General features: G+C 39.4%; 1 protein-coding gene across 6 annotated transcripts in view; it reads right to left on the reverse strand.

The window, feature by feature from the left end:
* Positions 1 to 245: 245 nt before the first annotated feature.
* Positions 246 to 13,001, reverse strand: part of PDGFA (platelet derived growth factor subunit A) — a 31,732-nt gene continuing 18,976 nt past the window's right edge. Inside the window, exons 6-8 of one of the 6 annotated variants that reach the window (XR_015913640.1) lie at positions 12,313 to 12,395; positions 11,200 to 11,313; positions 7,877 to 11,095 (exon numbers count right to left, since the gene is read on the reverse strand). Coding sequence is in view for 4 of the 6 variants with exons in the window: in XM_088529444.1 (XP_088385570.1) it covers positions 6,003 to 6,136 (134 nt within the window). In the remaining 2 variants the exon portion in view is untranslated. Of the gene's footprint in view, positions 509 to 5,962; positions 6,137 to 7,876; positions 11,096 to 11,199; positions 11,314 to 12,312; positions 12,396 to 13,001 lie in introns of those variants that run through there. The other 5 variants (XM_088529444.1, XM_088529445.1, XR_015913641.1 and 2 more) reach the window with 5 other exon arrangements.

Genomic DNA, 13,001 nt, shown 5'->3' on the forward strand with positions numbered 1-13,001 from the left:
CATTTCTATGGAGAAAGGGCAGTGTAGCAACCTGCCTCTTCACTTTCTACTGTGTTTCTTTCTTTTAATCAACAAGTAATTAAGACAGACACAACAAAGAATATTAGATGTATCTCCTCCCAGACAATTTTGCCAGCAAGGTTGACGGAATCAGGATTTCTTCTTTATTATGTTTCTTTTGACCATGAAACTGGTCTGCTTTTCCTCACAGAAAAATTTTTAAGGGACCATGGAAAAAAATAAAAATAAACAGAAAGAGACAGACAATAAACACTTGTATGTGCAGGAAAAATACAAACCTTAGCACCATGCACTCCTCTCATTATTAGACAAAGGTTGGGAAGGGTTCACAAGTGTAAAACGCTCATGTGAATTATGAGATTGCTGCTCAGTTTTCTTTCAAGTCGTGGGCTGGAAACAGATGGTGGCTGTAGCATTTATGACGGCACAACATGTTACTGCAAGCCTAGCCATCTCTTTCTCTCTCTCTCTCTCCTCAAAAATGCAGCTGTAAGGAAAGTTGTGGAAAATCACATTAATACTCCCTTCCAGCACACAGTTTTCCAGCCCTTCATCCCTGGCCAGCACATGGACAGAGCCATCTTGTATCCCAATAAGAATACCCTTCTAATCCTCATCCTAAATAGTTACCACTGGCTGGTTTATTTAATGGCAAGTTAAAAGGAGAGGTTTGTTAGCATCTTAGAAAAGCCTCCAGACAGCAGGTACTTGAGGTTATGGCAGATGCTGTGCACCTCCAAGCACTTCCTGAGGGAAACACTCAGAAAGAAGCAATTAGACTGTCCTTCAGCTGTTCATCATTTAAACATTCAGTTCAAGCCAAGCAGGTTGATTTATGGGGAAATATAAAGACAGATATAACCTTGCAAAGCAGTCTGGTGACTTAGGAGTCCAAACCTCACTTTCAAGCATGAGAAGACACTTTTGTAAGGTCAAATGGCTTTTGATTTGCAGGAGGACAGCCTTCCAGCGGCTGCAAGCATAGAGGCATCTGGATGCCTGAAGATACCACAGAGCAGCTAACCTGATTTTTAAGTGACTTGAATGTATTTAACTGTGCACACTTAGTGACATGTGTGCTGATCCACAGGGAACTGTGCTTTGAGAAGAAGTGATATATATTAGGTATCCCAGTTTCTTTCTATGGCTTTCTAAGAGAGACAGCCATTCGATTTATGGTTGGAATTATTATTGGGTTTTGTACTATAGTGGCAAGTATAGCCTGCCCAGGACAGCAAGGTAAGCTGTGCGTGTGCGATGCCCTACGTGTGTCCCTGGTAAACCTGAATATCTGGTTTGTTTCTCTGACTTGGTTGGCTTCACCACCTCCTTGAGAACCTCAGCACCAACTTTAACATGTTCATGCTTAGACATTCAAATGAGTTCCTGCTGTCCTCCCAACAGCCAGCTATGTGCAATGATGCAAAAATAACTTAAATGATGAAAACAAGATGGGATTTTACTATTCCCTTTATGATTATTCAGTAGCTAGATTGGAAGTTCTTACAGAAATTCAATAGTATACACATTTTAACTAAAAAAAACTTTTCACTTTTTCTAGACCTTTTCTGAGTGATATGACTATAAACATCCATTGTCCTTCTACTATAATGGCAAAAGTCTTGAAACGTTTCATCTAAGATAAAGAAGGTGCTTTTTTTTCCTTTTGGAAACTTCATCCTGCAAAATTCATTAGTATCCTATGTAACAATGCCTTTCCTGTAAGTAATGAGCTATAAAGTGTATTAGAAGTTTCCACTTCTCATTTTATCTTTTCCTGATCTCGCTTGAAAATTCTTTTGAAGCTGCTCTAACTGTTCTTCATTTATGCTTGTTTTAGGGAACACCAGTATTGGCAAACATCTCCTTAATTAAGCTAGATGAAGGAATCAAGATGTTAACATGTGCTTAGTTTCCCTCCTTTTTAAGGTACCATTTTAAGCTTCTTCTTAACTTGCCTTAAAAAAAGAAACATGCTAAAAAAAAAACACAAAAGGGACAGACATTGCTATGGGCTCTTCGGTGTAGCTGGAGGGGCTAATGGAAAGCTACTGAACAGTTAAAGTTCTCAATACTATGGAATTGTTTCTGAAAGGTTGGAGATTGTTTCTGAAACTAGCATCACTCCAGGCAATGCAAAAGAAAACACTAAGCTTACAGTGGGCAATCACAGTTGGAGCTTCAGGTACTCACTTTTGCAAGCCAATTCAGATCATGCCTAACTTTAACACCAGTGACTTCAAAGAAACATCTCACATGCTTCAAGTGCTGCTTTTCACTGAGTATCTTGCTGAATCACAACTCGAGAGAATGCAGGGAGATAATGGGAAACATTTGCAATTGCTAACCCCAGCTATAAAGTCCTGAAAAGCCCCTTTAGACATAGCCTAACCATATTGATTTGGCCAGCAAGCTCCTCACAGCAAACAGGTGCAAGCTAACCCTTCCAAAATACAAGCAAGAAACGCAGGTAGCTTTGGACAAATAGTGAAAAATCGGATTTAAAAGCAGCATTTGGGGCAACAGGTGCAATGCACAGCTGAGCTTTACCCTACAGGACTCATACATGGCCTGTCACAAAACCACTCAATCTGTGACAAACAGTTTCTGTGACTAATTATGCTATGGAAATCCACTGAGGTAAAGGAAGAATTCAGATCCTAAGGTCATATCTAAGTAGCTTTGTGGTTCCAAGGAGATTCCTAACCATGTTATTTTACTGTAGGTGAGCTTGGACCAAAAAAAGGATCTTCCATCCCAACTGCAGGAAAGCCGCAGTTTCCATGGGAGTCCTGCTGCTTAATAGACGACACCATATCTCCTCAACCGTACGAGACTTCCCAGCACAAGGGACGTGCAAGCAACAGTGAAGCAAGTGCTCTCAACGTAGTGGGGAAAGAAGGGAACTGCAGCACTTGGTGACAACAAGGGAAGTTGTATCTTCTGGCATGACCGTTTGAGCAGAAAGAGGCACATCTTGGCTTTCTTGAAGTGCTGCAGCCTCTCTCCTTCTCTGGCCCATACAGCAGGCGCAGCTGGACACTGCTCCCCTGGGACAGGGGTCATAGCAGAAAATCTGGTATTTTATATCTTTCATCATCTTCGGTTTAAACCAAAACCACTCTGATGCAAGGAATTGCACAAATGAAAAGGCAAAGCATGGCTGGAGCAGAGAAGATGCTCCACCCTAAACATCAGGATGAACTGGGCATACAACAGGCACTGGAAAAGTCACTGCTGAAAAACATTTTCTACAGAGAGCAGCAAACAAACCTGATGCTTCAGCACCATTATTGAGAGGGAGAACAGCAACATCCACAGTAACATCAGCTCAATCAAAATTAGCCTCTTTACAGAGTAGACAGAGGAGCTTTGAGGCCAACTGAGACAACTAGAAGTCTTGTAAAAATGATTTAAAATTGGATGCTCACATCCTTTAGCTGGCTGAAAAACTTCACAGCCAGAGAAATCCAGTGATTCTGGAGGGCTCTTGATGCTTCACTGAGGTCTTCACGTCTGGGTTCATCCCCAGGCTGTTCAGGATCTCACCCACAGGCCCTCTGTGAATAGTCTTCTTTCTAACAACGAAACAGGGAATATCTTGAATTTATGTCTTGCTTCTCCTCTCGTGAGCAAACAAACCAATTTCTCTGAGTAATACTACCCACTAATTGACAAGGAAAAGTCTGCATTTTTGATGGGTCAGAGGCTTCCCTAAACAAAGTTGCTGTTTTGTGTTTTCCAGCAGCACATGTTCACATCCGGGGATCTCGGCAAATTCCAGGCTGGATGAGTCTCTGTGGGAAACTGCTACTCCCGATTTTCTTGTTTCAACTGCTCCAGGATATGAGTCTATTTTTACAGCAGCACTAACCAGCAAAATATGAAATCATTATCAGCTTCGTGTCAAGAGTTTCGGGTCAATTCTCAGGTAACTGTCAGCTCCAGTGAAGTCAGCGGTGTTGTGTCTGTTTTCTGCTGGTTAGAGATCTGGGCATTTATGTAATTGGTTGATCAGTTACTAGAGCATATAACTATCATTGGTTTAAGGAGTGTCCCAGTCCATAAGTCTCAAAGTTCTTCCAAGCCCTGATATATTGATAAGTGAAGTATTCAAGTATTATGGTCTGTAAAGACGATCATTAACTGCTGAAAAATTTAAGCACGAGCATTTTTTCACAAACAGCTTCTTTGTCACTGATGATCATTAAATGTACAGTATTTCCTTGATATTTTTTCCCTTGCCAAATAAGCAAAGATGCCGCAGTGCTTTTCTCCTATTGATTTCTGATTGCTCTCAGTCATCAAGATGTTTTTAAAATCCTTGGCCATTTCAAGTGCTACGGGCTCATCTGCATCTCTGGGTGCTTATATTCTTTGTACATCTGACCTTATCAGACACTCTCAGTTTTCAAGGATGCCAAGTAAAGCCGGTTGCATTGATTACAGAAGATTAAAGCCACTATGCAGAGGCCAAGATCCCAAGTAGCTGTCCGATTCTAGGAAGATGAATGTGCAACTCTTCTTAAAAATGTAGCTCCTTATTTCCCCAGGTGATGGAATACTCCAGCTTTCATATATTTTTTTTAATGTTGAAGAACAGAAGTTAGCCTCTCCTTGTATATTTTTACCTAGTTCCTGAAAGACACTTAGCATGCATAAAGGTCAGTCCAGTAAGGAAGTTTAAAATGGTAAAAACTCAAGCCAGGTCAGATTTGATGGCCTGCTGATGAATCGAATACAAAAATGACTGGGTTCTCCTCTAGACAAAGAAATAACACTGGAAGAAAGTGTCACACAAACCTTCCAGGAGAACAGTTCCATCACCGGGATGTTGCCACGGTTTGATGTACTGATTATTAGCAAGACTAAGAGTTATGACTTTCATAATTTCAGCTCAGGAACCATGTATTTTTGACTTGACCAAGCTGAAAAGCTCACTAAACATTGTTCAAGAGACTAGCATACAGAAAATAAACTTAGAGACAATATCCATGGAAAACAGTACCTAACCTGTGACTTGTTCTTTGATTTACAACTGTGATTGCAGGCCCCACCTCACAGTCATATGCCATGAAAATAGGGTAGCAGTTCAACAGGAACCAGCCATAACTTTTTTATGTGCATTGTAGTGATTCTGAGCTACTCCAGCTTAATGCAGCAAATATTTAGAGTGACTAAAGGAATGATAGCATTGCACAACTGAAAATGACCAACCTTCTGATCTTACTCATTTTATTTTCTATTTATTTTTTATCTAAACTACAGCGTCCCAGATTTCACCTGCAATTTCATCTGTCTCTCTGCTTGTACACTGGAGTCTTGTTACTTCTTCTTTGGGTTTATTTACGACATACTCCAACACTTTAAGAACATAAAGACACCCATCCTGGAATTGTGATCCTGAGACAGGAAATCCCATCCTATTCAAAAAGAGTGATAACACATCCCTTAGCTCCAGTTGACTAAAGTCAGTGGATGTTTGTCCAGAGTTACAAATATGCTTAGGCACGGGCATGAAGAAGGGCAGATATAAGCACCTCTTTAAGTGCTTTTCCATGTTAGAGCCTGGGAAAAGAATTTGGGATTGGGCCCATGATAGACACAGATCCCTTAGGAAATGTTACTCATGCCATAAAAGGAATGAATGACTGAGGAGGACAAACTGAAGGGGAAGTAAAATGAAAATTGTCCACTGAATTTTTGTAAATTCCCATAAAATCAGAGTCTACATTTGTTCTCTGTGCATAATTTTCATTGCAAGTCATGAAAGGTTGGCTCCTTAGAGATACAGGGAATGATTAGCTGATTATAGCATAAAATACATGTGTATTTGCATGGGCAGACAGCTCTTTTTTCATCAGTCATTACACTTTCTGATGATACAGCAGTGGTTTTTGATCATGTATCCAATGCACAATAATTAGGCAAAATGACTTACCCTCAATCTTTTCAGTATTTAGCTCTAAGGGTGCAAGGATTCATTCTTGGAAAGGGAAGATGGTCGTGTGATTTAGGGCACTGGATGAGCACTCAGATCTGAGTCCTATCCCTGGTTCTGCCATAGCCTTGCTGTGTGACCTTGCACAGTCATGTCTCCATGCCTCGGTCTCGCCTAAAATGGGATAACAATATTCTTTATTTCAGAGGGGTTCAAACCTGTTCAAGGCTGTGCTGCAGTGAGACGCTACAGCAAAGAGCAGCACAGAAAAGCTCAGACATAAATAATACCTTGTTATTAAATTGTGGGAAAACACACATTAATTAAGTAAAATGAAAAATGCAAAGTATAAGTTGAAGTTTTGGGAGTAGATACTGATAGCTTCCCTCTGTTACCTGGAATTAAAGCAAACTTAAGTGGGGTCCTCATGGGTTGGATTGTGTTTCTGGGAACTGGTAGCACTAGAAGGAGGAGTAGCAACCCCAGAAGAAAAAAATACTTCCTTGAAAACAAATATGTAACTGCACTTTGTTTCTGTTTTAAAGCAACCAAGATTTCCAGCCCAAGAGAGGGTCAGATAAGTATTCAGGATAAGATTTCAAAGCCACGGAGGGGGCCAACCAACACGATTTCCTTCAATTTACAGTAAAATGCGATCATCCAAATCTGAGGAAGCTTTGAAAATTCATCTTTGCTTTTGGGCACGTTTTCTAATTAAATTATAAACTGGGTCGCTGATCTTAGTTGAACTGTCAGATGTCTGGAATAGCTTCAACATGACTATTCCAGATATACACTACTATTACTGGTATTGGACAGGGCTTTAGCGGGAAGCTTTCAGTAATGGATATTTTTCCAAATACAAAGATGAATCTTTTTCCCTCCTCAAGTGCATGTCTATGTTACAGCATTTGTCTTTCATGTAGGGGTCAGTTATGGGCCTCTGCACCTGGGAGAGAGGATCTCAGGACACATGCCTAGATAAAGCAATTGATTTAGAGATAAACAGATCAAAGGCTGTTCTCTCAGGCAGGAGAAGAGAGATATGATGAGAAAGAACCTAGGAAGGGAAGTGGTTTCTGAGAGGCAGAGATGGAGGAATGGGGAAGTCTGGGCTTCCCTACAGTCAGGCAGAGAAGAGCAGGAATTCTCCACAGCAGGAGATGTGCTGCCGACCCAAGGAGGATGGCTGAGAACTTCCCAGCTGGAATGCTGACACCGGCCGGAGGGAGGAGACCTGTGAGATGCCAGTCCAAGCAGAGTAGAAAGCTTAAGACACATTAGAGCTCAAGCTGTCTAGGAAGCACCAGGAGCCTGAGCAGCAACTGCCTGCAGTCACTGTGCACAAAGCGGATGCCAAGCAGGACGGAGGAGAGAGGAAAAGGAAAGCAAGCGGGCAGGGGATCCTTCGTTTCACTCAACCAAAGCCACTGCAGGGCAGCTCTGAAAAGATGAAGCACAGAATTAAACGGAAGGAACCGACTATAGAAACAGTGATCAGGCACCAGTATCGGAACACTGAGATTGTTTTCCACCAGTTCCCTCCACACATGCTTTTTAACCAGCAAAGACCTCAAAAAGGATGAAACCAGAATCTGTGAACAGTGGAAGAGATTACAGTGTTGAACAGAAAAGCATTTGACCCCCAAATCCCTGCAACGTTCAAGGACAAAACAACAAAGTTTTAAAGGATTCAGTGGAAACGTGACTTACAGCCAACTATCACCTTCAATTCCCCCATCAAGTCCCCCACTAGCCCCCCACTTCCCAAATAACAGAATTTCAAACAAACATCTCAAGACTCCTATTGCTCACACCCTTTCCTGTAACACTCCAAATGTTGCACATGGACAGTCCAGATGGGAATCCACCTCCAGGAGACAGCGGAAGAAGATAGGACACAGCATTCACAAATGCACAGAGAACTGTTTAATTTACAGCCACAATGGTGAAACAAACCATTTCAGAGCTTGGACATTCAAAGTTAAGTCTGACGCTCATTCTTATATTCACTTATTGTGCTTAAGTATTAGAGAACACAGGATTACATTAACAGTACACGACAGTCTGAGATCCCTGCAGGACCAAGTAGCGAAAGGGATGGGCAAGAATGAGGGACCAGCCCCTCAAGTGGTGTAAGCTGGTACAACTCCACTGCAGGCAATGGAGCGATGGTGATTTACACCAACTGAGGATATGGCCCTTGAAATGTCCAACTTAACTTTGAATTACTGTCTCTTGTGTCACAACCTTTAATGCAACTCTTCCTTCTGGTGGTATCTGCCATCTCCAAGGAGGACACTACCACGGCCTGTAAGGCTGGATAAAATTGCAGCTGGACTACAGTGAATGGCGCACATGTCATGACACTACTGCTCTTATTTAAAAAAAAACTGTGGACTGGATCCTCATCTGATGTAAATTAGCTTAGGGGCGGCTGAAGTCAAAAATATTTGCCAATTTATACTAGCTGAGAATATAGCCCTGAGATTTTGTGTTTTCTGTTGCATGCCGTATAAACACTGTGCTTGAGAACAAAGACTCATGTGCGTTTCATTCCCGGTAACAAAATTAACTAGAGACTACGAGTCTCAAACAAACGATTACTGGAAAAGTCTCCATTCGGTCTTCATTCTCTCATGGTTTTCTGAATTTGGCATAACACATTTCTCTGCTGGCACCAATCAAATGCATGCCTTTCAGATTGCTTTTTTTTTTTTTTTAATTTCAAGAATTAAATATAGGGCCAGACTCACTGGTGGTGTAAATCAGCAGAGCTCCACTGCATCCAATGGAGTTACTCCAGGAAATCTGGCCCACAGATCCGAATGCAACCTTCTTAACGCCAGGGCAGCTACAGGACTCTTAAAAACTCTTTTGCAAATATTCCACTTAAGTGACTTTGACATCCTTTCATACCTGCACAGTGTCTGAGTGGGTCACGTAACATTTTTTATCTACATGATTTTAATGGATATATGAACTTTTTTTTTTCATTAGATATCTTTTAGACAAAAAAATAAAAAGAACTGAGCAACATTATTGGCATCCCACTGAAACATAAATATATAAATTACATTTTATACACTTTCTTTTTCAACGCAGACACATACATTCATGTGCATAACAGTGTGAACAGTACACTTAGTGGAAAACAAGCACAGACAATCTTAGTTAAATGTATTTCCAGTTTTGGTGCTCAACGAATACACTGGGAAAATGATCACAAAATAGAATGATGACTAACTCTATCTCTGCATTAGCATCTGAAGCCAATAATGCCTGTTAGCTAACATTGCTTTGTTTGGTTGAGGTTGGACATAGCTACAGAACAAGAGGGGAACAGTTGGACTATATTTAGAAATGGAAAGGTTAAAAATCTCACTCTTTTTTTTTTTCCTGTTATAAGGATCTGCAGTTCATTCACACTTCAAGATATTTTTGATTGGAGTGGAAACACTGTCTTCAAGACAAACTTTTTTTTTTTGTCGTTCCAAACAAAGGAGAGAAAACGCTTTCACCTCTTTGTAGATGTTTTACAAAGAAGAGAATCCAGTAGTTCCTTTTACATATCCAATGCAGTACTCCGAATAAAACACAGGGTACCTAATCCAGACTACTGGGCTGGGGCAGTGATTCCGGCCAGGCGAGGAGCCGTGTCCCGGTCTGGCACAGCCCTACATTTCCAAAGCAGCAGACAAGGATGCAGCCGTGTGGCTCCCACTCCAATCCGTGGGGAGCTCCGCATTTAATCCTTTGGCACTTTGAAAACACAGGAGCTGATGCCAGAGTATTTCATCTGCCCTGCTATAGTTAAAATAGATTTGGATGTTATTTGGGCTATTCTACTACAAAAATATGACCACAAAATGTTTTTTTTTTAGTTTTTTTTTCTTTTTTTTTTTGGTTCAAGAAAACATAGCAGGCTTTCTCAGGTATATAAAACTGTTAATTTTTAGATAAAAATACAAACTTCACCTTTACAAAAACACATATTTCTGTTGAATACACATAAAGCATAACATTTTACCAAAAATAAAGAATTTTAGGTTTTGTTCAAATATTTGCAGCAAGGTAGTTCCCATGCCACCATGACATTGTACAATGCAGATACAAGAATTTGTACATTTCACACAGCTCCAACATGTGAAATAAAAGTATCTGTATACTGATAAGAATGACAATTGCTAACACAATATCACTAGTAGGCAACTGGCATAAGTCTTAAAGGAAAAAGAAGGACTTTTGCATGGATATCCTATGATTTGTTTACGCACATCTCTCTCTTTTTCTTTTTATGTAATGTTTTAAATTACGGGGGAGGTTGGGGAACATAAACCAAGAAACGTCTAGAAAATTATGCATAGGTATACCATTTTTATTTTAATACATCTCATTAGTTTGCATCCCACTAGGAGAAATACCATAATGTTTTGTGTTCTGCTATTGTTATACCAGTCTTTTATATGTGTTATTGGCAAATGTAGTCCAAGAGATAATAAAAAGCTAGGCATAGAGTAAAAAGAAAACTTAATAATCACTTTATGGTGTAAAAAAAAAAATCCACTTAAGGCTCCCCAGAAGGTTTTTTTTTTTGTATAGACTTTTGAAACACCACCAAGCAAGGATGTATTGTTCTATAGTGTTTGCGTGGCATTTGATCATTTCATACATTCCTGCTTTTTTTGTGCCTGAAGTCCATCAGCGTCCATCCATCTTCATCAAGAACACAGGCACATTTCTTGACGTAAAGCACCGTTGACTGCTCTGACAGAAATCCACTATTCACTTAGATTTTTGTCATGTTTGTGAGTACTTTTGGTATCCTCCATTCATTCAACTGTCTTTTTTTTTCTTTTCAGTTTTTTTCTTTCATTTTTTTCTTTTTTGGACAGGGAAGCTTCCTATTGTTTCACAGAGTGCTACAATACTTGCTTTGATGTCACATTAAACAAATGTACATTGTCTCTTTGTTCTCATTAAGTGTTCTTTTGAGCCAGTTTTTTCACATAGGAGAACAAATAAAATATACAGTCAATGAGCACCATACATAGTAGGTTCAGGAATGTAACAAACCATGTACATCCATGTCCCAGAGAGAAGTTTTTTTTCTAGCTTATTTTCACCTTACATCTGCAGGAGAGAAAAAAGATACAATAACTCTATGATTAGAATCAAAGGTCCTATCCTCTAAGATGACTTTAAAAAAAAACTGTTCTGCATGAAGAGTCACTAACCTGGGACAAGAAGTTCTAAATGCTGTTTTGATTGAGTTTACATGCTCACTTTTAAAGTTGAATTTTACCAAATCTTTGCTTCTAGCATACTACTCCCAATAAATACCTGTTAATCTGAAACAGGATATCAAGTTTAGCATTCTTTAGAAAAAAATACATCAGCATAAATGCAAACTGCCATTGGGAGTTTATGTGCAAAAACAGGTACTTCAAATTAAAATCACCATCATCCAGGAGTTAGGCACATACACTGCAAAATCCAAATCATTCCCACTCCAAACACTAGAATCAACTACAGCTGCTGTAGCTTACATTATTTTGGGTCATTAAGAAATGGCAACTCCATAAGTGATTTGGAAGGTGTATCGCCGTGATCATACATTGCTAATTCACTGCCAAAGGATTTTAGTCATTTTTGCATTATGAGATTATCAGTTTTTCACTGCCCTGAGATCCTCATTAATTTTAATGACCATTATCATCTTTTTGAGACTGAACAAAGCAAAACAAAGCAAAGGAAGATCTTAGTTTCCTGGTATAAATAACACAAGCCCTGCTACACAAAAATGCTATCTCTGAGCATCATCCTTGTTTGGTAGGCAGATTGTCAGCTCATTTCAGCTGCATGTAACATCAATCCCAGTTCATGCCAAAACACAGGTTTGATGGTCATGCATGTAGTATTTACCATATGTACACTCAATGTTTTACAGCCAACGACGGGGAACAAAATGATTTGTAATCTGGCAATTCATTCATGCATTATTATGTGATGCTTTGACCTCACAAATCAATAACAATGACACAAAAGCAGAGGCGATGGAACTGGAGATTTCAGAAGCTGAAGTATTAGCGACCTCCAAAAACAAAAAAAAAGAACAAAAAAATAGCAAGAAAAGGAAGTAGCTCGAGAATGTAAGATGCTGATGGTGATGTGGAGCTTAAAGGAAAAATACCAGCAGGTAGAATTATCAAAGCCAATCAGATCTAATCTCTTTGCAGCCTTGAGGTAGCAAGTGTCAAGATTTTGAACAGTGATTAAGTTGAAGTGATGATATTTGATTAAGTTTTCCATTACTTGTGCTATTAGGGTGTTCAGCATATAGGTCCTACCTGAATATCAAATAGTTCCAGTAGGTTTTATGTTGGTTTTAACTTTTTTCGTTTCCGTTTTTTACCTGATTCCCTAGGCCTTCCTGTTAACATAAGGGCAGGGCTGGTAAAAAGCCCTCAGGTAATGCATTTTGTTGAACACTGAAGTAATAAATACTCAAACCGTTTACATTTCAAAGAAACCTCATTATCCTCTGCATTAAAGTAATAACTTTATGACTTCTGATTTGACATTCTGTTTACAAAGTAATTATACAAAAGTAAAAAAATAATAAAGTTTGCATTGCATACGTCATTTCCAAGACCCACCATAAAAACTGTTGCCATATTGTATTCAGAATTTGCTTTCAGCTCTGCAGTTTAGCTCACCATCCGTTTGCTGTTCCTATCAATAACGAAATCCCACAAAATTGTATTCTTTCATTACACACCATTTTAACACACACCAAAAAGAACAGTTTTCAGCTTAAATTCTCAGCTGTTTAGTCTTTAGCTATTAAAGACTTTTTGAAAAACTGAAATGGAGCTCATGATTTTTTTTTCCTAGTACAAGACATAGAAAGAATATCAAACCATATACAAAAGAATATCACTTTTAATGTGTTTTTGTCTACCCATAATTCAGTCTAGTTTGAAGCAAACACTCATTATAAATTGATGTCTGATAAGAATCACAGCAGAGGCCTAAC

The sequence above is a fragment of the Tinamus guttatus genome, unplaced genomic scaffold (genome assembly GCF_059628265.1).
Source record: "Tinamus guttatus ecotype Peru unplaced genomic scaffold, ASM5962826v1 Tinamus_guttatus_pri_ptg000330l, whole genome shotgun sequence".
Classification (NCBI taxonomy): Eukaryota; Metazoa; Chordata; class Aves; order Tinamiformes; family Tinamidae; genus Tinamus; species Tinamus guttatus.